The sequence below is a fragment of the Mercenaria mercenaria genome, unplaced genomic scaffold, assembly GCF_021730395.1.
Source record: "Mercenaria mercenaria strain notata unplaced genomic scaffold, MADL_Memer_1 contig_3076, whole genome shotgun sequence".
NCBI classification, from domain to species: Eukaryota; Metazoa; Mollusca; class Bivalvia; order Venerida; family Veneridae; genus Mercenaria; species Mercenaria mercenaria.
Window position 1 is genome coordinate 8,019 of NW_026461182.1, and position 27,313 is coordinate 35,331.

Below are 27,313 nucleotides of genomic sequence, written 5' to 3' on the forward strand. Positions count from 1 at the left end.
AATGCACTATCATGAAATATGACCTTTAACGTCTAAGTGTGACCTTGACCTTTGAGCTACGGACCTGGGTCTTGCGCGTGACACGTCGTCTTACTGTCGTACACATTCATGCCAAGTTATTTGAAAATCCATCCATGGATGACAAAGATATGGACCGGACACGAATGCACTATCATGAAAAATGACCTTTAACGTCTAAGTGTGACCTTGACCTTTGAGCTACGGACCTGGGTCTTGCGCGCGACACGTCGTCTTACTGTGGTACACATTCATGCCAAGTTATTTGAAAATCCATCCATGGATGACAAAGATATGGACCGGACACGAATGCACTATCATGAAAAATGACCTTTAACGTCTGTGACCTTGAACTTTGAGCTACGGACCTGGGTCTTGCGCGCGACACGTCGTCTTAAGGTGGTACACATTCATGCCAAGTTATTTGAAAATCCATCCATCGATGACAAAGATATGGACCGGACACGAAAATTGCGGACAGACTGACAGACCGACAGACGGACAGACGGTTCAAAAACTATATGCCTCCCTTCGGGGGCATAAAAATGTTAGAATGTTTTTGATAAATAAAACCTAAAATTATCAACTGCTTTTGTAAAATTCTTGAAAAAGATATATACTAATTAACGTAATACTAACAAAATATATTATCAAAATCTGAAAATTGGATCCCTCGGAAGCACTGATGACAAGGCTAATAGTGAATATTGCAAATTCAGTTTGATTGAGACCGCATTAACTGTAGTTGGTTAATTTTGTACACTAGTCAGCAGTGTACATGTATCTAGATAATTTGCAATCATGCTTTGCACGGAATGTCATGGATCAGAGGGATAGACTGGCTATATTTATCACTACAACCCGGCAAACTGTATGAAATCTAAAGTGGTAGTATATTCATGGCATGGTAATGTGATCATAACGCGATATTCTCGTTATAATTCGAGCTGCAGTGTTCTGAAGACTTTGAAGTCTACTCAGCAAGACCTTCGGAACACCATACAAGAGCGCATTGCAATAATCAAGGCGTGAAGTGACGAGTGAATTTACTACAGATTTTGTAGCATCTGTATTTAGATATTTCCTGATGTGGCCTATTTGACGTAGCTGTCCGTACCCTGATCTACAAACTGAGTTAATATGTTTTTCCATGCTCATTTTGGAGTCTAGAAAAGCACAAAGATTCCTTACACATTTAGATGGTTTAATGTTCTCTTCTCCAATTTTCACAGTAACCGATTCAATATGTTTTTCGTTTCTTTGAGAGGTAAATACAATGACTTCAGTTTTATCGGCATTGATTTTCAACATGTTGCTGTTCATCCAAGATACGATTTCTACGAGACAGTTTTCAACACAGCGTTATAACTCATGGCAAATCCATAAAATACAATTAATTACAGTAGCTTAAAGATGTGTTATATTCTGCTTCTATCTGACCAAGATGCGTTGCAGCCGATTTTACCTATATATGCCAAACAGCAGGTTTATCGATATTTCAGTGTAAAGGGAAACAACAAGACAAAATATCAATACCGACAAGAGTTGCGGTTCTCGTATATTTCACGCTCATAGTTGGGGATGAATACTGTTGGAAAATTTACATTAGTATCTCAATATCAGTATCAAGTATCAATAATCTTTGAGCAATTATCTTGATTTTTCGAACTTTTCTGAATACTATCTCAATAGCCTAAAGTTTCCTGGAAATAAAAAGCAAATAAACAAAAGCAGTACTAAGCAGTTAACGTGAGCAGTAACAATGAACATTAGAAGTACAAGTAGCAGCAGTACAAACAGCAGCAGTTGCAGTGAGCGGTCGCAGGAGTAGCAGCAATAGCAGGAAAAGCAACTGATATTTGTGTGAATTGCGTTATTTTCCCATACAGATTAATTTATTTTATCAATCGTAATATATAAATAACTTCATTTCTTAATTTGCAAAATCAATGAAATAACGAACAATTGTCGATAGTTAACTAAAATATTTAATTTGTATACTCTGATTATATTTAAAAACATCAAATGTGGGCACATTTTTACTGTCCAAGTTGCTCCTCTATCTGTAGAATGGACGAAAAATGCACTAAAACAAACCTCCGGCTATAAAAGATCCCAAGGGAGCATGCGTTTTCTTCAATCCAGTTCAGCTACGCCCCTGCCGGCTGGATGCACACTATAAGGGAAATAACCTCACCACACATACCAACTCCTACACAGTGATTTCGTTCTCATTGGTGATCATTGATGCGTAGGAGTTTGTACACATACATAAACATTTTTTTTAAATTATTAATTCATGCAATGAACTGGATTAGATATAATGTTTATAATAAGTTATTCATTCACTTTATGCGATGGATTTCAGACGATTTTCAAAAAATTGAAAACGAAACCGAAAGCAGATTTTGGAAAAACCCGGTATGAATAATAAATATCTCCGTGTGCAATACTATTGACGATCGGAATATGGCGGTTAACAGTCTTCTATCTGTCTTCAACAAAGACGAAGATTTCTGCTACGGCCTTGTTTTTAAGGTAAGATTCTACTTTATTCATTTTTTTATAACTTTTCTTACTTAGTAATTGTATAATTATCGCACTGGTAATGGCTCACTTCCTGTGATTTTGTTCTAGTGTTATGCGGCGTTTCTAACTTCTAAGTTCATTTCCTCGGTCTGAATTTAGATTACATTATCTATAAAAAGTAGTGTATTGAAACTTCTTCTGGTCTTGTAGCATTGAATGATTGATATGACTAGAATCTACGTGACAGAAATATATTTCAATTTCAACATCGACAGTGTGTATTATCATTGAATGACAGTGAAAATAAGCAAACATACTTAAACCCTTCGTTAATCTCTCATGTCTTACCGAAAGTGATAATGAAGTTTAGGAGTGGATTTCTAATATCATGTATTGATCAAAATGACCGTAGCGTATGTGGGTCACTCTAAACAAATATTTGACAAGTAATTAGAAAACCGATATTTTTGTAATCTTTAAGTATGTGTCCACATTTAACAACCTAGCTAAGGCTATAAAATTTACTTATTTCTTCAAGCGTTAAGCGCAGTATATTTAGAATATCGTATATTGACTCGAGATGCTAATATTTGCCTAAAATATACCGAAATACGCTGGTGATGTAAGGAAATAAAATACTACATAGATATTATGTACATAATATAGGGTACATATCACACAATATCAATATAAAGTATATACATTTTGAAACATTTGTGACCAAGTTGTTTGTATTTACAAAAATCATTAGATATAGGGTATTCCGAATCACCATCTTTTTTTCTGTTAGACTTTGTTCTATTCTATACACTATAACGGCACATTTACAACTCATGCCTTTAATTCTCTTTCCTCGTGCGAAATATTACCAGTTCATTTGAGAAGAAACCTTGAACTATTGGCCAGCTAGTATTGACCATTTACATGCTACTCCGTGTTACATTAAATAACAGCTAATAATATCAGTATAAAGATTACAGCTTTAATATGACTAAACTTTGTGTTTTGTGTAATGTAAACGATTATAATGTTGACATAGCATTCCGAAGTCCATTTCATTAGACAGATATATACAGGCAGAGATGAATAAAAGCAATATAATGATTCAGATGTCTCGAAATAGTCCGGGGAAATTCAAATATTAGGCAAAGTAAACAACATTTCATAGGTCGCATAGTGTCATTCAATTATACTTGAACACGAGTTTGTACATGACAAAGCATTACTTAGTAATCCCATTTTAGTTTTCTGAAAATGGTTCGCATTACCAAAGTGCAGTGTTTACGCTTTTAAAAGGTGTAATCTATGCAAAACGAAAGCGCATTAAGACTTAAATATCTAATCCCTTTATTCCCTCTAAATACATTTCGTAAACTTTGACGTTATTATAAAAGGGAATCAATAAACATGTATATGCTGGTCAGATATCTTTAAGATATCGTAGATCTGTGAAAAAGACCCAGTACCATTTCATGATGGGATATGATAATACATACATTAATTGATAGAGCTTCAAACGCCCGTGATATTTATTCCTGGGTTCGGCATCGTTGAGGGACATTTTTCATATCTGTCACTTTCTTTTCAAATTTCAATTTCTCATTTTTATGTTCATAAGTGTACGTATTCTGCTATTATTTTTCCCATTCGCGCTGTATATAAACATAATAGAACAAATTATTTTGTTGTCAGTGATGTAATAGTTGTGGTAAAATACTATTAAGCTAGGCCATACTTGATTCATATCTTAGGAAGTTAAATATGTATGAAAGCTTCCTTAATAGTCACATTACAGATAAACTAGTAGACGGGCGTGCCATGCCGTGATTAAAGCACGTTTTTAGTACATGTTATAGATTATTTATTGACCTTCTTTTGTTGTAACGCAACGCAGCGGAGTGAAAACAATAACTTAATAAAAGTTTATTCATTATAAGGTTATCTAACACGAAAAAAAAACTGTACGTAATTATTCATAATGCTCATATTTGCCTACTAAATCACCCACTTAAAGGATTCACTTAATACGTACTGTGTAACCCGATAAAATAACAATGATGATAATCTTTTTGCTGATTGTATGTTTAAAGTAGTTTCTGATATGTCAATATTGAAATACCACAGACTTTTGAACAATGTGTTTGGCACTTCACGATAAAATCTTAGATATTTCCTTTTACAACATATGTAATCATGAACTTGTAGAACAGTATATATTCAGGCCACATCAAATTTAAGTTATGTTAAGCGTCCTCGGGGCTCGTAGATTTTAGGCTGTCCGATGAAAAAAGTCTTAAAATGTTGAAAATGCCAGCGACTACATATTAAACTGAAACTAAAGCCCATTCTAGTCATTACATCATTTAAATAACACTTTTTATGATAAATCAACTACACTCAAACACAGTGCCGAATATCACAATTATTTGCTTCAAATCCTGCTTAGAATTGACAAAAAATATAGGGAATGAAGTTACTCGTATACATTTTAATGTCAAACTTTCGTACCACGTATGTGACTGCAAAACTATTTGTTCTCCACTTCTGATTCATGTGGAGATTGGAGAAGCTAATTTAATTGGCCCATCAAGCATAACTGAAATACAGTGGAAAACGGGGCTAAACCCAAACGTTAAAAACGCCAACACCGTGTTTCCTGCTCTTGTGGTGATTAAGACCATTGAAAGTCAAATTCCTTGTGGCATATGTTACATTTGTTTTTAACCTCATGACAATATGAACAGCAAACTAGTGTCCTCGTTGATTGTATCTTGTTGCAAACATTGCATAGGTCGCCATTCCAATGGATATGTGTAATATTTTGTTTGATCATCAGAAGCGTCACATTTCCAGAAAGTAGGACATTTGCGTTTTTTTTCTTAATTCTACTCTTTTTTTCACGGTTAGTGCAAGCATAGTTTCAGGATAACAGACCCAGTTCTTATATTACAATGCAGATATTTGACACATATGACCTTTATTCATTTATATTTTGCATTTTTTGAAAACATTCGTAAATGAGTCATTATTAACAAAAACAAAAATATACCTACCTCGATATTGTATCCTGATGCGCAACACCAGCACTGGAAGTCGCACAACCCATTCTTTAGCGTATTGCAAGCATTTACGACCCGCGTAGTAGCAGTAACTTTTGTTTTACATTATTCGAGATAACCGAAATTCTGGTTAAAATGATATTTTGTGCACCTGTTTATGGGACGGGGACTTGACATCTGAAATTCTGAGATAAGCGAATTCGAGTTTTAACTGTATCTATTTTCAGTATCTTTAAGATCGCCCGTAGACATATTGTGATAGGGAAATCAATACAACAAGAGGGCCATGATGGCCCTATATCGCTCACCTGTTATCATTGCACTTAAGGACAAGTCTTCAAGGTCAAAAGATCATAATAGAAATCAATCAAAAGAATTATGAGAAAATATAGTTGAAATTTTCTTTAAGTAACTTTAAAAACAAGATCTGAAAACTTTTTGTAGAGGTCCACTAGGCAATGCTACATGTCAAATATCTAAGCTCTTCTGGTTTATTTTTAGAAAATTTTGAAGATTTTTCTATGTATAATCAAGTAACCCCATGGGGCAGGGTCAATTTGACCCCAGGGTCATGATTTGAATAAATTTTGTAAAAGTCTAACAGGCAATGCTACATGTCAAATATCTAAGATCTAGGCCTTCTGGTTTATTTTAGAATTTTTTTTTAAGATTTTCCTATGTAAAATCAAGTGACCCCTAGGCGGAGTCAATTTGACCCCGGGGGACAAGGTTTGAACAAATTTTGTAGAGGTCCACTAGGCAATGCCACATGTCAAATATCGAGTCTCTAGGCCTTCTAGTTTATTTTAGAAAAATTTTTGAAGATTTTCCTATGTAAAATCAAGTGACCCCTGGGGCGGGGTCAATTTGACCCAGGGGGTCATGATATGAAAATTTTTTGTAGAGGTCCACTAGGTAATGCTACATGTCAAATATCTAAGCTCTAGGCCTTCTGGTTTATATTTAGAAAACATTTGAAAATTTTCCTATGTAAAGTCAAGTGACCCCTAGGGCGGGGTCAATTTTGACCCCGGGTCAAATTTGAACAACTTTAGTAGAGGTCCACTAGGCAATGCTACATGTCAAATATCTAAGCTCTAGGGCTTCTGGTTTTTGAGAAGAAGATTTTTAAATATTTTCCTATGTAAAATCAAGTGACCCCTGGGGCGGGGTCAATTTTGACCCCGGGGGCCATGATTTGAACAAATTTTGTAGAGGTCCACTAGGCAATGCTACATGTGAAATATCTAAGCTCTAGGCCTTCTGGTTTATTTTTAGAAATTTTTGAAGATTTTCCTATGTAAAATCAAGTGACCCCTGGGGCGGGGTCAATTTTGACCCGGGGTCATGATTTGAACAATTTTAGTAGAGGTTCACTAGGCAATGCTACATGTCAAATATCTAAGCTCTAAGGCGTCTGGTTTTGAGAAGAAGATTTTTTAAGATTTCTTATGTAAAATCAAGTGACCCCTGGGCGGGTCAATTTTGACCCCGGGTCATGATTTGAACAAACTTGGTAGAGGTCCAATAGGCAATGCTTCACACCAAATATCTAAGCTCTAGGGCTTCTGGTTTTTGAGAAGAAGATTTTTAAAGTTTTTCCTTTCGGTTGCCATGGCAACCAGTGTTCTGCATGGAATTCAATTCTTTGAACAACTTTGAAAGGGGGCCATCCAAGGACATCCCTGTGAAGTTTCATCAAAATTGGCCTGTTGGTTTAGGAGGAGATGTTGTTTAAAGGAAAGTGGTGGACGGACGTACAACGGACGGACGTACAACGGACGGACGGACGGACGGACGCCGGACGGTGAGCGATCACAATACCTCACCCTGAGCACTTTGTGCTCAGGTGAGCTAAAAAGGGGCGCGAGTTGCTGGGGTTGGGGTTAGGGCGGGAGGGATGTAAAAAAACTTGAGGCTGTTAAGAAACCATTCGTTTCATCTCAGCAAATTTATAGTCGCCACCGGCCGGCGGCCACTGAACATTGTTTATTATATTAGTCGGTAGTGCAAGATACAGAAGAAGAAGCTCCGATTCAAGAAGCTTCCCAAGTTCTTTAGTACTTTAAATATAACGGTTTCATACACGGGACCCTTTTCCGCATGTTAACACATTTCAGTTGGAGGGGCGTTAACTAGAATTCACGACTCTTAACTTGGCCAGACAGTGTTTTTCATACTTTTGCTAAATCTGTAAATCTTAAACAATAAGTTTGGTCACTTTTGTGAGAGCTAAGCCCGTCGAGGAATACTTTTAGTTGCACACTGTAGTCCAATTAACTCAATTTGAACCCTAGTTCCCTTATTCAAGGTAACTGACCGTCCGAAGGTGGCGTTTTAATTGTCCGTATCTCTTTCGGTTATTCACGGTCGTGTTTTTTCCTACCCACCCGACTATAAGAACTTGTTCTATTCGTGAATCTTCTTACGGTATCAGATCACTAATAGTAAAGATTACAAAATGGCCTTTGCTTGGTATATTCTGAATGGTAACCGTGTTTTGCTCTATTTTGCAATTTTTAAACAACTTTTACCGTGCCGTTTTTTATAAATTTTGTATAACTTATGGTATCTCATCAAGCTCAAGTAGAGACAAATTTCAAAATGATAGCCACTATCCAAAACGTTTGCAGAGAACTCATTTTACCAATAATTAAAAAAAAGAAACATCAAACTATTGGTAAACAATTAAAAAAAACCAAAAAAAAAAATGTCAATACATTTTTCAAATTGGTGCCTTAAAGTAAACGGTTTTTAATGAGACGTTTTCATATTTCCCAAACATTGAAAAAAAAAGGGTCGAAGGCTGTGTACAAATTTTGAATTTTGCTTACCCTTTTAAAAAAAACCCCTTTGGGGCAGACGAAAAAAACTTCAAAAATTTCTTTTACAATATATAATATTTAGAAAGATAAAATGAGTTGGGAGATTGGGGCATTGGGGCTTTTGGGGGCTTTTGGGGGCTTTTTAACCCAAAATTTAAAATCCCTACCCGATATAATCCCTAACCCGGCCCCTTAAATCCCCTCGAAAAATTGGGGCAGCGGGGGCAGAAATTAATGGGGTTTAATCACCCCCCTTCAATGAAAAAAACGTTGTGGAGTGTGGCCCAAAAATTTTAAAGATTTTATAGCAAAAATTACAATATGTTTAATTCAGGGCCAAAATTGTCTAAACTAAAACCTAGGGTGTGGGGCCCCTTTTTTTTTCAAATTTTTTTAATTTTAAAATAAAAATTTCGTCCCCTTATGAATTAAATGATGAAAAATTTAAACCCTCCGACGGGCCCGTCTGCGATTTTTTTTTTTGGGTTTTTCCTGCTAAAATTTAAAAAAATTCTAAAACAAATTACAAAGTCTTTTAAACTGCATAAACAGTACAAAAAAGCAGCAAAAAAAAATTTAAAAAACCCACAATGTTTTTAAATTTAAAAGAAAACCCCATTTAGTTTTTAAGCGTTTAAAGGGAGGTAATCACAAAAAAAATTTTTTTTTTTTTTCCCGAATTTTGGGTTTCCACTATGTAAAAAACCCTTCAAATCTTTGGCTGTTCAGGTAATCAAAAAACCAAAAAATTCACAAAAATTTTCCACTATGTAAAAAATTCAAATCTTTGGCTGCTTCTCAAAAAAAAAGAAAAACCTTTTGGATTTTCCCAAGGGACTTATTTTTCATTTCTTTTCCAATACTTTTAATGATTTTTTTAAAACACTCGCCAAAATTTATTTTTCGGGAAAAAACAAAGGAATAACACCGAATTTTGGGGGCCGAATATTAAATTTCAAAACGCACGAACGTAAAATATAGCCCCTTTAAACAGGTTAATAAAAATCCCCTTTTTTAAATATCTTAAATTTTAAATTTAAACAAAAAAAGCTTGTTGCTAAATTTGTTTTTGTTTAATTTAACGGGGAATCTTTTGTTGGGAAAACCCCAGTATCTCAGATCCTTTCAAAAATAAAAAAACACCCGATGGGCCAAACGAAAAAAATTTTTGTTTTCATTTTTCATTTTTTATAAATAAAAGGGGTTTTTTCTTTTTTTTTGCATTCTTTCAAGAAAACCTTAATCCCCTTAAAACCCGAAAATCGTTAAAATCGGGATTTAAAGTAAAAAACCCCCCAAATTTTAGTACCAAAAAACAAATCTCTATTGTAAAAAAAAAAAGGGGCTTCTTTTTAAAAGGATGATACACTACCTCTTTGTAAAAATTAATCGAAAAGAAAACCCCCGACTTTTATGGGCGAAAAAAGTGAAATTTAGGGGTTAAATGTTTTATGTAAAACTTTTTGGTTTTTACAACATTTTTAACAACTGTCATGAGAATCCGTACTTGCTAGTTGGCCCCCAAATTTCTAGCAATTTTTGATTATTATTTACCCCTTTTATATTATCTTATTTTTTTCCCCATTTTTTTTTAAGTGACGGGAAAAGAATTTAAACCTCCAGGGGCCCGGGTCTGCGATTTCTTTTTTTTTTGGTTTTCCTGTCTAAGAACTTAAAAACCCTAACCCCAAAATTAAAAAAAAGTCTTTTTACTGAATAATATAGTAAAAACAATGAAATGAAAGAAATAAAACAAAAATTTTAAACATTGGGAAGACAAAAACATTTTATTTTCTTTGTTCAATTTAATTTTACTTTACGATATTTTCAGTTTTTAAAAAGTTTAAACCAAAAAATAAAAACCACCCTCCCTTTTTTAAAAAATATTATATTTTCCCGGGCCCCCTTTAACATATTTAAAAAAATCTTAAATTAGTTTAAAAACCCTCTTTATTTTTTAAAGGGGATACCAAAAATTTTCCTCAGTTTCGTAAAATAGTGGGAAACCAAAAGAGTCAAACAATTAATTTTTTGGTTTTTTATTTTTCCAATTTTACTTATACACAGATTTTTGTTTTTTTTGTTTTTATTCAAAGATTTTAAATCCACTTCAATGCGCCCCCTTTTTGAAAATTTTGGGATTTAAAGTAAAAAGTGCCCCCGGAAAACAAAAAAACTAATCTCTATTGTAGAAAAAAAAAAAAGTGGCTTTCTGTTATATAGGATTTACCCTACCTCTGTTTTTAACTTTAATCGAAAAGAATAAAACCGTATTTAGGGAGAAAAAAAGTTTTAAAGATAAGAAAAAAACCTTACAAGTTGTTATGTGGAAACCAAAATTTAATGTTTAGTATTAAAAATAAAAACAAAAAAAATTTTTTAAAATAAAAAAGCGTAAAAAGGGGTTACTAAATAAACTAAAAAATGTTAAAACGCAAAAAAATTTAAACGCAAACGTACAAAATAATTTAAAGGAAACTTTTAAAATTAATTTTTCTTAAAATTTTTAAAACAAAAAACGTTGGCTTTTAACCCAAAAAGCTTTAAAACAACTAGTTTTTTTTGTCAAACTGAAAGCTTGAAAACCTGGGACTACTTAATTTGTTTTTTTCAAAAAAAATAAACCCCTTAAAGTCTTCAAAAGTGAACATTCTAGAATAACATGTCTTTAAATATCAAAAAACGAAAAAATGGCACAAGCGCTGATCTACAGGTGATCTTCATATTTCCGGTCTAAAGCCTGATTGGTGCCCACACCACATCAAAATTTAAAAAAGGTTTAAACGATGTTTTAAGGGAAAAAGCCCCGTACAATATTTCTTTTTTACACCATACTTTTCCCTTTAAAGGTACAAATGTTCTAACCCTTTTTACCCCCCCCTACGCGGGGAAAACCCCTTAAACAGAAATGATTTTCAACAACCTTTTTTTTTTAAATTGGTCTAAAAAAACACTGTTCAAACCCCGGACTTAACAATAACATTTTGGGACATAGGCCTGCCCAATATAAAAAATTCATATCGAACCATTTATCTTTAATTGTTTTTATCACTAAATTCCCAAATTTTTTAAATAGTGTTGTTTTTCCGGTATTTTTGGGTGAGTCAGGGGATTAGTTATTTTTTCCGATTATTTAAATATTCTCAAAGTAATTACAAGGGATTTTTTAAAAAATTTTTTTTACATAAAATTGTACGTATTTAAATTATTTTCTAACGTTTTTTTTTTAGGGTTTTGAAAAGGGTCATAAGTTACAAAATATAAGATCATTATTAGAAAACCCCGGCCCCTTTTTAAAACGCGAAAAAAACAGGAATTAAAAATAGTCAAAAATAAAGTCGAAAAGTGAGGGGAAAAGTATTCACTAAGGGGAAGGGAAACCTTGATGAAAAGTCAATTTGTTAGTCTTTTTTTAAAAAAAAAATATTTTTCTCATATTATTTTTACCCCCTCCGTCTTTGGTTTTTTTATGTTTTGAGAAAGGGTTCAAAAGAATAAAAAAAATAAAAAATTTTCCTCAGGAGTGATCTCCTATAAAAAAAAAAGAAAACCAAACAAACAAAAAGACATTGGGTCGAAGAAAGATAGTAAAATTATAGGCAGCCTCGGGAGTGATCTCCTAAAAAAAATAAAGCAAAAACAAAAAAAAAGACATTGGGTCTAAAGGGAAAGATTTAGTCAAATTAGGCCTAAAAAGGATATGTAAAATCCCTCCCCGCTGTCTTTCTTTTAAAATTAAATATTTTAGGTAAAAAAAACGGTAAAAAGGCGTTTTTTGCGATAGCCCACACTAAAGGCAAAAAATTTATGCTTTAAAAAAAAAATCAAAGGGGTTTTAAACTTTACTGAACCCAATAAAAAGGGGGAAAAACCTTTGATGTACCAATCAATAAATGCTTTAAATCGTACTCTATCAATTGTGTATAAAAATAAAAAATATTTTCTCTTAATTTAAAATCCGAAACGTATATTATAAGGGACGAAGAAAAATGTTTTGTCTCGACAAAAACCAAAGTGTGTGTTACTCGAGTTTTTTTACAATTAAAGTATGCTGGGTTCGTGTAGATACCCAAGAATCGGGGTTCGGCATTTCACCCAAAAACTTGTCTGGGGGTGTAGCAAAGTTGGCTGTCCAAAGGGATAATACTTTTTTTGAATAATAAACCGAGCGTCCCACCCCAAAACGCTTATATCGAAAAACCCAAAATTTTGTCCCTCAGAAGAAAGAAAGTAAGCGGTTTACTTATTATGGCGTTTCCCAAGTCGGTTTTTGACGACGAAAAGCTTTTGTTGACGGGGGCGGAAATAAAAGGGTTTTGGGAAACATGTATGCACGAGCATTATAGACATGTTCATTTTTAAAAGTGAAATGTAAGACTATCGAAAACCCTCGCGGGAAAAATAATTCCGCCTGGGGGAGAAACTTTTTTTTGGGGGCAGGCCAGAACATTCAAAAAGCAGCCCCGAAATGCTAAAAAAAAAACCCAACACAAAATTAACTAACTTTTGGACAATTTTCTTTCCTCACTGGCAAAAATTTGCGGGGAAAACTTCATTTTTTAAAAAGTAAAAAAATTTTGATCCCCCCATCTACAAATTTTAAACCTTTTAATTGTTTTGGGAAAAATTAAAAGCTGTTTTTCCCGGGGGAAAAGGGAAATAAAAGGTTTTTGGACATGTTGCACAGCTTTATAGCCCTTTTCATTTTAAAATTAAAATTTTTAAAAAACTATCAAAATCTCGATTAAAAAAAACCAATCCCGCCTGGGGGAGAAGCGTTTTGAGGGTTAGCCAGAAGCTTTTTCTAATGCAGCCGCTGTTTAAAAATAGACGAATAGTAAATAAACTAACACTTTGTTTTTTTTTTTTCTCACTGGCAAAATAAAGGAGAAACTTCATTTTTAAAATAAAAAGGGTGATCACCACACGGCGGAAGAAGGGGGATCTATCAAGTAAAAACCTTTTACCTAACAATTCGGGCAGACCCCTCCAAAAAAAGGAAACTTTTTACCCAAAATTTTGGTTTTTACCTTCATTCATTTACATCATTTACATTTTCCCAAATTAAACGCATTTACTTGAACATAAGATAAAAATTTTCTTTATCAATATACTGAACGAAATTTGAATTATAGCCCGTTTTTTAAAATAGTTTTACTTTTGGCATGTGTATTTAAAATGATACTGGAAAAAAATTTTAAAAAATATTTGTCGGTCTAAATATCAGATAAAATTATTTTAGGACCTGTTCTTCTAATGTAGGGGATATATTTTTGGCCCGTTAATTTTAAAAAATTATTTTAAACTTATTTTCTTTTAAGGGCAAAATTATATAAGAAAAAAAGTAAATGTTTGAATTTAGGATCGCATAAAACAGCTTTCTTTTAATATTTTAATGAACCGATTTCTCAAACCCTGGACATTCATGGTTGACAAAATGCGCAAGCAAATTCTATATTCAAACATATCTGAAAAAGTTTGAAGGTTTTTAACCCAAAAAGCGTTAAAATTTACTTTTTTTTTTTTTTTATTTTTTTCAGTCGCGGAGATCTTTCTTTTTTTTTAAGAACTTAATTCCCTTTTGTTTTTAAAAAACCCAAAATTTGAATTTGTTTGACAAAAAACGTAAATTTTTGGGTTTTGAGTATTGGTTTTACACAAAAAAAAATAATCGTTTTCCCTTTTATCTATTTTATTTTTTTAAAACCCCGGTTTTACAAATTGATATAAATGTTTTCAAAAGGTCCAAACAGTTCAAAATAAAAATTTTGGAATAAAACGATATCTACAGTTTTCGAAAGCAGAATACGATTTTGTTTATTTCCTTCTCAAAGGGAGGGGGAAACCAATTTTTTTTGGTTCTTGGCCCCCATTTCGTATCACTCTTTGACTTTAAAGGGCCCTTTTTTTACTTTTCTCAGGAATAAAGTCACCGGGCCACTTTAAACTGCTTCCCTCAATATTAAAATTCCCATCTTTGAAAAAAATTTCATATCGATCAAAGTTTTTAAAAAGATAAAAAAGTGCTTTTTTTTTAAAAGAAAACGTTTTTCTTCCGTGGGAAAATTTTTTGTTTCTTTTATTTTCCCAAGGGCCAGTTTAAAAGGCTCATAGTCCAACACGAAATATAACGGTATGTATGGTCTTTCAACACAGTCAGAAATTTTTTTTCCCAACATAGCCCAAATGCAAACACACCCAAATCATTTATATTTTTAAAAAACTCCCCCTCTTGGGCCTTTTTTCTACAAACTGCGTGAAATTGATGAAACAAATCGCAAAAAGCTATTTCTTTTTTAAATAAAATTAAGATATTTTCCTTTAAAACGAAACCTAAAATTTAAAACTTTTGTGGGTATTAATTTGGCTCATTGCATTTACTTACCCAGTGCGTTTTAAAAATCATTTTAAATTTAAAACATTAAAAAAATCGAACATGCATCGGAAGGACTGTATTGTTAGTTTAAAAGGGAAACGTGGCCCTTTGTTTTCCAATATTTCTAAGAAGTAATTTTAAGTAAAAAAATTCAATTTAAAATTTTTAATAATGTTAGACATTTTATTTTAGCTTATTTCTATTTAAAAACGCGATTAATCTGGCCCTTTCCCAGTCTGAGGATTGCTGGGGAAATGACTTGTGGGGTCACTTGAAAAACGAATCCAATGAGGGGTAATCATCTTTAAAAAAAACTGAATATTTTAAAAATACAGTGTTTTTCAAAAGTTAATTTAAAAATGTCCCGAGAAAAAATAGTTCTTTACAATTTCCGATTTCCCCGAATTAAAAAAAAAGGGTGATAAGTTAAAGGCAAGCATTTTACCGCTAGGGGATTGAAAAAAAAATTTAAAAAAACAAAACAATAAAACTTCACTGGGGATCCCTAGGTTTTTTTTTTGTGGGGTATTTTTTTATGGAATCCGTACTTGCTATTTTGGGCCCGAATTCTATGACAAATTGGGACGAGTTTGATTTAAGTTTGTCTCGTCTTTTCTGAAAAAAAACATGAGTGTATTTAAACAATGAGCTGTTTAGAAACATTCGACGCTAAAAGGGAAAAATTTAAATGCCTTTTAAAAAAGCCAACACTTCATTTTCTATCCCCATGTCTTTTTTACCCTTTTTTTTTGGGTATTAGTATTGCTATAGCTGAAAAACCCTTTTTACCACTTTCGTTTTCGCTTTAATAGATTATTATTGGCGCCCCTGGCCCATCTTTCAAAAAACTGGGGAAGGGGTTTAGCAAAAAAGAAAAAAAAAAAATTACCTGAGTGCAACCAAAAAAGCCATTCCTTTAACAAAAAACTTCTTTTTGTGGCTATAAAACATTTGTATCATAATATCATTAGTCTTTACAAAAATTCTTAGGTTTACAAAAAATTTATTAGCGTTTACAAAACTTACCCCGGGTCATCAAAATATGCCATTACCTTTTAAAAAAAACTTCCTGAGATTTTCAAAAAATAACCCAATTTAAAACAAAAAAACGATCACATTGACAAAAACTTTCCCCCAAAGCAACAAAAACCCCGATTTTTTTCAAATAAATAATTTTAAAAGGGATTTAACATTTTTGTACTATTCGCGCAAAAAAAATCTTTGGGGTTTTTCCCCAAAAATTACTAACTCTATCAAAAAGTTTATTAGCGTTTTTCAAAAAAATTACCCCAAAACAACAAAATTTTTCCATTACCTTTTAAAAAAAACTTCCTGAGAGTATTTCAAAAAAGGGTTCGATTAATAAAAAAACGTTTGACATTACAAAAAACCTTCCCCAATGCAACAAAATCGATTTTTTACCTAATAATTTAAAAAGGATTTAACTTTTTTTTATATTCGCGCAAAAAAAAATTTATTAGTCTTAAAAAAATTTTCTAAATCTATACAAAAAGTTGATTAGGTTTACAAAACTTACCCAAAAGCAACAAAATTGCCCTTACCTTTAAAAAAAACTTTCCCGAGAGTATACAAAAATGATTCGTTTTTTTTAAAACAAAAAAAACGATCGAATTTAAAAAATTACCCCGGGAAAGCAACAAAAAAACTCGATTTTTTACACTTAAAATAATTTAAAAGGGTTTTAAAAATTTTTTTTTGACTATTTGCGCAAAAAAATCATTTGTCTTTACAAAAAATTACTAAATCTATACAAAAAGTTGATTTTGCGTTTACAAAAATTTTTTGGTTTCATCAAAATATGCCATTCCTGGGAAAAAAATTCCCGAGAGTTTCCAAAAAACGACTCGATTAAAACAAAAAATCGATTTACAATGACAAAAAAATTAAACCCCAAAAGCAACCCAAAAAATCGTTTTTTTTTTTTCCCCCTATATTGGGTTTAAGGGATTTAAATTTTTTTTAGGCTGTTCGCGCAAAAAAGCATTATCTTTACAAAAAAATTACTAACTCTAAAAACAAAAAGTTTTATTAGACGTTTACAAAAACTTACCCGGGGGTGCAACAAAAAATTCCATTCCCTTTTAACCCAAAAACCCCTTCCCATGTTTACAAAAACCCGACTCGATTTTAAAAAAAAAAATTGAAACGCATTGACAAAAAATTACCCGAATGCAAAAAAACTCGATTTTTTTACACTATTAATTTAAAGGGGTTTTTAAAATTTTTTGGGGCTGTTCGGCAAAAAAATCATTAGTCGTTACAAAAACTTACTTTGGTTTAAAAAAAATTTAAAATTTAAATTTTTAAAAAAATTACCGAATGCCAAAAAAAATTTCCCTTACCCCTTTAAAAAAAAACTTTCCCGAAATTTACAAAAAATGACTCCCATTAATACAAAAAAACGATCGGCATTGACAAAAAAAAACCCGAATGCAACAAAAACTCGATTTTTTTTTTAAAACTATTTAATTTAACGGGATTTAACATTTTTTTTAGGTGTTCGCGGGAAAAACATCATAGTTTTTACAAAAATTACTTAGGTTATACAAAAAGTTTATTACGTTTCAAAACCCCTTTCCCGAAAAGAAAAAAAAATATGCCCTTCATTTAACAAAACTTCCGGAGTTTACCAAAAAAGGCCGTTTAAAAACGAAAAAACGATCGAACCCTTTAAAAATCCTTTTTCCCAATGAACAAAAAAATCGAATTTTTTTTCACTATATGATTTTAAAAGGGGGTTTAAAATTTTTTTTAGGCTGTTCGTGCAAAAACTCATTAGTTTTTTTCCAAAAAATTACCTCCAAAACAAAATTGCTTGCATTTCAAAAACTTACCCGAATGCAACAAAAAATGCCATACACTTTAAAAGAAAACTTTTCCCGAGAGTTTAAAAAAAAGACTCGATTAATACAAAAATTTGATCGACATTGACAAAAACTTACCGAATGCAAAAAAAGTCGATTTTTTCATTATAACTTAAAGGGATTTAAAAATTTTTTGTGAATTTTTGCGCCAAAAAAAATTCATTAGTCTTTTTCAAAAAAAATTTCTAACTTATACAAAAAGTATATGCCCTTTCCTTGGTCCTTTGGGTACGAGTTGGGGGGTCAAAATTTTCCCTCTCTTTTGGGAAATGCTTCGGGCAAGGGACCGAAAGCCCCCCTGGTAAAAGTGCTTATTGGGGTGAATGTTTACACCCCGGGCCTTGCTGGTGCCTTGACCGAAGGGATTTCCCAAAAGAGGGAAAGTTGACGCAATCGTACCCCTAGTGTAGCCAAGGGGGAAAGGCATATTTTTTTGCATTCGGGTAAAAATTTTTTAAACCTAATCCAATTTTGTATAGAGTTTTATTTTTTGTAAGAAATAAAGATTTTTTTTTGCGGGGGAAAAGTCACAAAAAAAAAGTTAAATCCCGGTTTAAATTATATAGTGGGAAAAAATCGTTTTTTTTTTTCATTTGTGTAAGATTTTGTCAAAGTCGATCGATTTTTTTGGGGGTTTTTGAGTCAGTTTTTGTAAACTTTTTGGAAGTTTTCGTTTAAATTTTTTGGCCAAATTTTTTTGAATTTGGGTAAGTTTTTTTTAAACGCTAAACAAAATTTGTTTTTTGGGGGTTAGTAAGTTTTTTTAAAGACTAAAATGTTTTTGCAAAAAAAAAAAAAAAAAAAAAAAACCGCCTCAAAAAAAAGTTAAATCCCGTAAAAAACCCTATAAATGTAAAAAAAACGAGTTTTTTTTTGAATTTTGAGGAAGATTTTTTAAATGTCGATCGATTTTTTTGTATTAAAAGGGTCCCCCTTTTTTTAAACTCTCAGGAAGTTTTTGTTAAATTTAATGGCATATTTTTTTTTTCATTCGGGGAATTTTTTTAAACCTAATCAAATTTTTGTATAAACCCAAGTAAGTTTTTGTTTAAAAAATTTTAAAGATGTTTTTTTCGGAACAGCCCCAAAAAAATTTAAATCCCGTTAAATTAAAAAATTTTAAAAAAATCGAGTTTTTTTTTCTTTGGGGAAGTTTTTGGGCAAATGGGCCCACGATTTTTTTTTTAATTTAAACGGGGTTAGTTTTTGTAAACTCCAGGGAAATTTTTTTAAAGGTTTAAAGGGATATTTTTATGGGATCCGGGGGAAATTTTTGTAAACGTAATAACTTTTTTTTATAACCTAAATAAATTTTTGTAAAAGGGCTAAAGATATTAATATACTAATGATAAAAGCCACAAAAAGAAGTTTTTTTTTTAAAGGTAATGGCCTTTTTTGTTGCATCAGATAATTTTTTTTTTTTTTTTCTAACCCTTCCAGATTTTTGGAAAAAATAGCCACGGCGCCAATAAAAATCTATTCAAACGAAAACGAAAATGGTAGAGGGTTTTTTTGCTTAGGGAAAACTAATATCCCAAAAAAAGGGATAAAGGGCATGGGGGGTAGAAAATGAAAGTGTTGGCTTATTTAAGGCTTTTTAAAAATTTTTTTTTAGCGTCAAGTTTTTTCAACAGCTGATTGTTTTATCCCCTCATGTTTTTGTTTTCCCTGAAAAGACAACAAATTAAATCAAACATCGTGCAAAATTGTCAAAGAATTCGGGGGAAAAAATACAATTTCGGATTCTCTGGAAAAAAACCCCCGAAAAGAAAATAGGGATCACCAGTGAATTGTTTTTTTTGGGTTTGGGCTTTTTTTACTTTTTTATTTTTCTATCTCGTTTGCGGGAATGGGGGGTGCCCTACGTGATCACCCCTTTTTTTTTAAATTTGGGGGGAAAACGGAAATTGTAAAGAACTATTTATCTCTGACTGTTAAATGTAAATATGAAAAAACTGTTTTATTAAAAATTCATGTATTTTTTTAAAAATGATTTTTCCTTTATCTGGATTCGTGTTTCAAGTGACCACAACCCCCCCTTCATTGCACAGCCAAACCTCAGACTGGAAAGGACCAATTAAACGCGTTTTGATTTTAGAAATGCTAACAAAAGTTTTCTAACCCTTATCAAAGTTATAAATTTGAAAATTTTTTTAACTTACTCAGAAATATTGGGGAAAAAATGGCCACGTTTTCCCCTTTTAAACTTTAAAAATACTCCTTCCGTTTCTATGTACGATTTTATTAAAAGTATTTATTAATGATTATTTTAAAGGGAGCACTGGGGAAGTAAAGGGATTGAGCCATTCACACCTACTATCGTGTTATTTTAGGTTTCGTTTAAAGGAAGAAACTTAAATTTTTTTAAACAGAAATTTGCTTTTTTGGGTGATTTGTGTTCTCAAATCCCCCCAGTTTGTATTAAAAAACCGCCGAAAGGGTCAGTTTTAAAAAAAAATATAAATGTTTGGGTGTTTTTTGCATTGGTCTATGTGGAAAAATATTTTTTTTGACTGTGTTGAAAGAACCCTACATACCGGGTTTTAAATTTCTGTTTGGGGTATGAACCGTAATAAATGGACCCGGCAAAAAAAACGACCCAACATTTTTTCCCAACGGAAAACATAAAACCTGGCTTAAGAAAAAGAGCACTTTTATATCTTTTAAAGACACTTTGGAAAAAATTTATTTCCCTTTTTTTATAAAAATGAATTTTTAATATTGAGGCCCAAACAGTGGGAAAATGACTGGAGACTTTATTCCTGAGAATGAGGAAATTAAACCCCTTTTTTTTCAAGATTTTGGGATCGAATTTGGTTTCCCAAAAACTTCAAAATAATTTTTTTTTTCCAGTCTTAGAGAAGGAATAAACCCCCCCCCCAAAACTTTTTTGCTTACGAAAACTGTAGATATCCCTTGATGGGAATTCTTTATTTTTAACTTTTAGAGACGCTTATTGGGAAAAACATGATATAATTTGTTAAAAAGATGTTGAAAATTAAAAAAAATCGTATTCTTTTATCGTTTTTTATTTAAAAAACCCAAAAAGAATACGATTATTTTTTTGTGTACACCAATCCCTCAACCAAAGATTTATCGTTTTTGGGCAAAACAAAAATTTAAATTATGGGTTTTGGGTTTTTTACAAAAGAGATTAGTTTTTCGGTACTAATTTGGGGGCGTTTTTAAATTTAATCCCGTTTCAACGATTGCGCGTTGAAAGGGGGTTAAGTATCTTGAAATGAATTCAAAAAAAGAAAAACCCTTGTTTTATAAAAATGAAAAATGGGAAAAAAAACTTTTTTTCGTTTTCTTCTGGGATGTTCCTTAAATTTTTGTACGGAAACTGAGATTTTGGGGTATCATAGTCATAAAATTCTGTTAAAAATTTAATCAAACAATTTTACAACCCAAACTATTTCTGTTTTAAATTTAAAAAATTTATTTTTTTAATTTTAAATTTTTTTTAAAAAGAAATAGCTTTTTGCTGAAATTTTGTTGATTAAATTTTAAAAAATCTTTTTTGACTTTGGATACCCAAAATCTCAGATCCCTACAAAAATAAGGAAACATCCAGATAGACAAACGATTTAAAAATTTTTTTTTTCATATTCAGTTTTTTAAAAACAGGGTTTTTGTTTTATTTTCATTTATTTCAAAATACTTAATCCCCCTTCAAAGCGCCCTTTGTTGACAAACGGGGGTTAAAATAAAAAACCCAACCCAATTTACAAAGAAAAACTAATCTCTATTTTGAGAAACAATAAGTGGAAAATTTTATTATAAGGTGATACACCCCCCCTCCAAATTTTAACATTAAACCCTAAAGAATAACACCCAACCCAATATGGGCGAATTAAAGTTCAAATTTTATGGTTTAAAAGTTTTAAAGTTTAAACTTCCCGAAGTTTTACTAATTTAACAATTTTCATCCCAAAAACCGTACTTGGGTTAGGTTTTGGTTCCCCGAAGTCTATGACAAGTTTTTATTATTTTTTTTACCCTTTATCATTACTTATTTTTTTTCCCATTATTTTTTTAAATGCTGAAAAGAAATTACCTCCCATTGGGGCCGGTTTGCGATTTCTTTTCTTTTTGGGTTTCCTTGTCTTAAAAACTTATAAAAACTAAAAACCCAAAAATTCAAATTTTTTACTGCATAATATGTAAAAACAAAAGCAATTTAAAAAGAAATTTAAATTAAACAACAATCTGTAAAAATTAGAAGACGGGAAAAAATTTTATATTTTCGTTGTTCAAGGGAATTACGTACGATTTTTTCAGTTTTTTAGAAAGTTACCCAAAAAATAAAAACCTCGGGCCCGGGTTTTTTCATTTCATTTCATTTCATTTATTGGCAAATCGGCATTACAAAGGCCCTTTGACCATTTACAATATGTTTTTTCAATATGGTCAAGACATACAAATACATAATTATATAATATAACAAAATCCCACAAAAAATATAAATTAAATTTAAAAACATTTATACGTGCAAACATTAATTCAGCTAAACATTTTATATGAAACTTTAAAGAGCAGTTAAATCTTCAAGGGGTTTGTTAAACGTATTTTAAATAGCTTCGCTTATTATTTTCGCATTTCTTATCAATTTTTTTGTAGTAAGGACATGATATATAGAATTTATGAACAGACGGCAAGCTGATTGATAAAATATTTCTGTTAAATATGTGATACAAGCGCCCTGTCACAGTAGGGTTATGGTTGAATGTTCACCACCAGGGCGCTTGTTTGGTTTAGACGGCAGTTCCAAGAGAGGGAAGAGGACGCAACTCGTAGACCATAGTGGAGCCAAGGCAATGGGATATTTTGTTGCATTCGGGTAGTTTCTTGTAAACGCTTAAACCACTTTTTGTATAACCCAACTAAGTTTTTGTAAGGGCTAATGTGTTTTTGCGCGAACAGACTAAATAGTTAAATCCCCTTAAATTATGTGTGTAAAAAAAACAAATTTTGTTGCATTCGGGTAAGTTTTTGTCATGTCGATCGATTTTTTGTTTATCGAAATCAGTTTTTGTAAACTCTCAGGAGTTTTGTAAAGGTAATGGCAATTTGTTGCATTCGGGGAAGTTTTGTAAACGTAATCACTTTTGTATGGAGTTTTGTAAGTTTTTGTAAAGACTAATGATGTTTTTGCACGAACAGCCTCAAAAAATGTTAAATCCCCTTAAATCATATTTGTAAAAATCGAGTTTTTGTTGCATTCGAGTAAGTTTTGTCAATGTCGATCGATTTTTCGGGTTTAATCGATTCAGTTTTGTAAACTTCAGGAATTTTTGTTTAAAAGGGAATGGGCATATTTTGTTTTGCTTCGGGTAAGTTTTTGTAAACGCTAATCAACTTTTTTGTATAACCTAAGTAAGTTTTGTTTGGACTAATGATGTTTTTGCGCGAACAGACTCAAAAATGTTAAAAACCCGTTAAATATATAGTGTAAAAAATCAAGTTTTTGTTGGGATTCGGGTAAGTTTTTGGTTTAATGTCGATGATTTTTTGTATTTAAACGAGTCAGTTTTTGTAAATTCAGGAAGTTTTTGTTAATGGTAATGGCATATTTTGTTGGCATTTGGGTAAATTTTTGTAAACGCTAATCAACCCTTTTTTTATAACCTAAGAAGTTTTGTAAGTACTAATGATGTTTTGCGCGAACAGCCTCAAAAAATGTTTAAAACCCGTTAAATTTATAGTGTAAAAAATCGAGTTTAGTTGCATTTCTGGTAAGTTTTTGCCAATGTCGATCAATTTTTTGTATTAATCGAGTCAGTTTTTGTAAACTCTCAGGAAGTTTTTGTTAAAGGTAATGGCATATTTTGTTGCATTCGGGTAAGTTTTTGTAAATGCTAATCAACTTTTTGTATAACTTAAGTAAGTTTTTGTAACGACTAATGATATTTTTGCGCGAACAGCCTCAAAAAATGTTAAATCCCGTTAAATTATATAGTGTAAAAAATCGAGTTTTTGTTGCATTCTAGTAAGTTTTTGTCAATGTCGATCGATTTTTTGTATTAATCGAGTCAGTTTTTATAAATTCTCAGGAAGGTTTTGTTAAAGGTAATGGCATATTTTGATGCATTCGGGTAAGTTTTTGTAAACGCTAATCAACTTTTTGTATAGAGTTAGTAAGTTTTTGTAAAGACTAATGCTATTTTTGCGCGAACAGCCTAAAAAATGTTAAATCCCGTTAAATTATATAGTGTAAAAAACGTGTTTTTTGTTGCATTCGGGTAAGTTTTTGTCATTGTCGATCGATTTTTTGTATTAATCGAGTCAGTTTTTGTAAACTCTCAGGAAGTTTTTGTTAAAGGTAATGGCATAATTTGATGCATCCGGGTAAGTTTTTGTAAACGCTAATCAACTTTTTGTATAACCTAAGTAAGTTTTTGTAAAGACTAATAATATTATTGATACTAATGATATAGCCACAAAAAGAAATTTTTTGTTAAAGGTAATGGCATATTTTGTTGCACTCAGCTAAGTTTTTTTTTCTTTTTTTGCTAAACGCCTTCCAGATTTTGAAAGATAGCCACGGCGCCAATAATAATCTATTCAAGCGAAAACGAAAGTGGTAGAGGGTTTTCAGCTATAGCAATACTAATATCCAAATAAAAATGTATAAAGACATGGGGATAGAAAATGAAGTGTTGGCTTATTTACAATATAGAATTAGCTTGCGCATTTTGTCAACCATGAATGTCCAGTTAAAGAAATACGGTTCATTAAAATATTACAGAAAGCTGTTTAGCGATCCTAAATTAAAAAACTATTTACTTGTTTTTTATATAAATTTTGCACAAAAAGAAAATAAGTTGAAAGTACTTTTAACATTAACGACCCAAAATAATCGCTACATTAGAACGAACAGGTTTTATTAGATCTATCTGATATTTAGATCGACACTTATTTTATATTTTTTTTTTCAGTATCATTTAACTACACATGCATATGTAACTCTATAAAAATCTGGGCTATAATTCAAATTTCGTTACAGATATATTGATAGAAAGACACAGTTGTATCTTCATGTTCAAGTAAATGCGTTTATAGGGAAAAAGGGTAAATGATGTATCTAGTATGAATGAAGGTAAAAGACCATATTGGATAAAAAAAAAATTGTTGGAGGGTCTGCCCTGAATTGTTAGGTAAAAGGTTCTACTTGATAGATCTCTTTTTTCCTCCGTGTGGTGATCACTCTTTCTTTTTTTAAACTGAAGTTTCTCCGTCATTTTTCCCAGTGAGAGAAAAAAATTTGTCTACGTATTAGTTTATTTACGTATTCGTCTATTTTAAGCATGCGTGCTGCGTTAGAACGCTTCTGGCTACCCTAAAAACGCTTCTCCTCCAGGCGGGATTGATTGTTTTTCATGCGGTTTCTCGATAGTCTTTGCATTTCACTTGTAACATGAACATGCCTATAATGCTCGTGCATACATGTCCAAAACCTTTCATTTCCGTCTGCCAGGCAAACAACAGCTTTTCATTTTCCAAGTACAATTACATGGTTCTATAAATGACAATCTTCGTTTTTAAACTTCGTAGATGGGTTGATCAATTTTTCTACTTTTAAACTGAAGTTCCTCCGTCATTTTGCCAGTGAGGAAAGAAATTGTCAACATGTTAGTTAATTACGTGTTCGTTTATTTTTGCATGCGTCTGCGTTAGAATGCTTCTGGCTGCCCTCAAAAGTTTCTCCTCCAGGCGGGATTATTTTTCATGCGAGATTCTCGATAGTCCTTTACATTTCACTTGAAAACTTGACATGTCTAAAATGCTCGTGCATCCCTGTCCAAAACCTTTCTTTTCCCGTCCCACAGTCAAACAACAGCTTTTCGTCGTCAATACCGTCTATGATATGGGCCATAAAAATTTAAACAGCTTACTTACTCTCTTCTGAGTACAATTTTGTTATCGATATAAGCGTTTTTGGCTTGCACGCTCGGTTTATTATTCAAACAAGTATGATCCCTTTGTGACGCCACACCCGAGACAAGTGTGATGAAATGCGACAGATTCTAGCGTATCTACGACGTACCTAGCATACTTAATTGTAAAGAGAACTCGAGTATACACACACTTTGTTGTTGTCGAGACAAAACATTGCTTCGTCCATTATAATATACGTTCGTATTTTAAATTAAGAGATAAATAGTTATTTAATACTACAATTGATAGAGTACGATAACGCATTTATTAATTGGTACACATCATACGTATTCACCTTTGAATTGGTTCAGTACGTTTAGCGCTTTGATTTTTTAACGCATAACATTTTTAGCCTTTAGTGTGACTATCGCAAACCACGCTTTCACCGTATTCTTTTACCTAAAATATTGAATTTGAATAGACAGACAGCGGAGTATTTTACATATTCTTTTAGAGCCTATATTTGACTAGTCTTTCTTCAGACCCAATGTCTTTTTGTTTGTTTGTTGTTTTTTTTTTATAGGAGATCACTCCTGAGGCAATTTATATTTTTGTATTTTATGACCCTTCTCAAAAATAATAAAAACCAAAGACGGATGTGGTCAGAATAAATAGAGAAACTATTTTTAAAAAAAACGACTAACAAAATTTACTTTTCATCAAGGTTTCTTCCCTTAGTGAATAATTTCCATCACTTTTCGACTTTATTTTGACTATTTTCATTACCTGTTTTATACGCGTTAGAAGGGCACCGAGTTGTAATAATGATCTTCCCCTTTAAAAAACGAGGAATGTGTTCTCCGACGGGAAAAAATAAAAATACTTTAAACGCTTTTATACTAAACTTTCCACTTTATAAATGATTAAAATTTAAAATTTAAACCCGTTTCATCTTTAAATTACTTCAGTACGTTTTTGCGCTTTGATTTTTTAACGTATAACATTTTCAGTCTTTAGTGACTATTGCAAACCACGCTTTACCGTATTCTTTACCTAAATTATTAATTTGAATGGATAGACAGCGGTGTATTTTACATATCCTTTTTACAGCCTATATTTGACAAGTCTTTCTTTAGACCCAATGTTTTTATTCCTTTTTTTTTATAGGAGATCACTCCTTGGGCTATTTATATTTTTGTATACTTATGACCCTTTTCAAAACATAATAAAAACTGTTAGAAAATAATTGAAATACGTACATATATGTAAATAATTATCAATATCGTTGTAATTACTTGTGATGAGTATTAACTAATCGGATAATAACTACTCCCCTGACTCACCCAAAAATACCGGATTAACACTCTTAAAAATTTGGTACTTTAGTGATAGAAAACAATTGAAAGATATTGGTCTCGATATGTATTCTTTATATTGACAGGCCTATGTCTAAAGTGTTACTTGTTAAGTCAGTTAACAGTGTTTGTTAGACCAATTTAAAAATGAATGGTTGTTGAAAATCATTTCTGTTACTGGTCACTCGCGTAGGGGAGGTAATAAGCTTAGAACATATTGTACCTTTAAAGAAGAGTATGGTGTAGAGAAATATTGTACTATGCTTTTGCCATTAAAAAACAAACGTTCAACCTTTTGTAAATTTAGATGTGGTGTGGCACCAATCAGACTTGAGACCGGGGAAAATATGAAGATCTACCTGAGACCAGGTTGTGTCCATTTTGT

At 31.9% G+C, this 27,313-nt stretch overlaps 1 protein-coding gene across 1 annotated transcript in view; it reads left to right on the forward strand.

Moving 5' to 3' along the window:
• The first annotated feature begins 2,219 nt into the window (after positions 1–2,219).
• Positions 2,220–27,313, forward strand: part of LOC128552712 (uncharacterized) — a 31,619-nt gene continuing 6,525 nt past the window's right edge. The window contains exon 1 of the mRNA XM_053533759.1: positions 2,220–2,556. Coding sequence (XP_053389734.1) covers positions 2,488–2,556 — 69 coding nt within the window. The 5' untranslated portion in view covers positions 2,220–2,487. The remainder of the gene's footprint in view (positions 2,557–27,313) is intronic.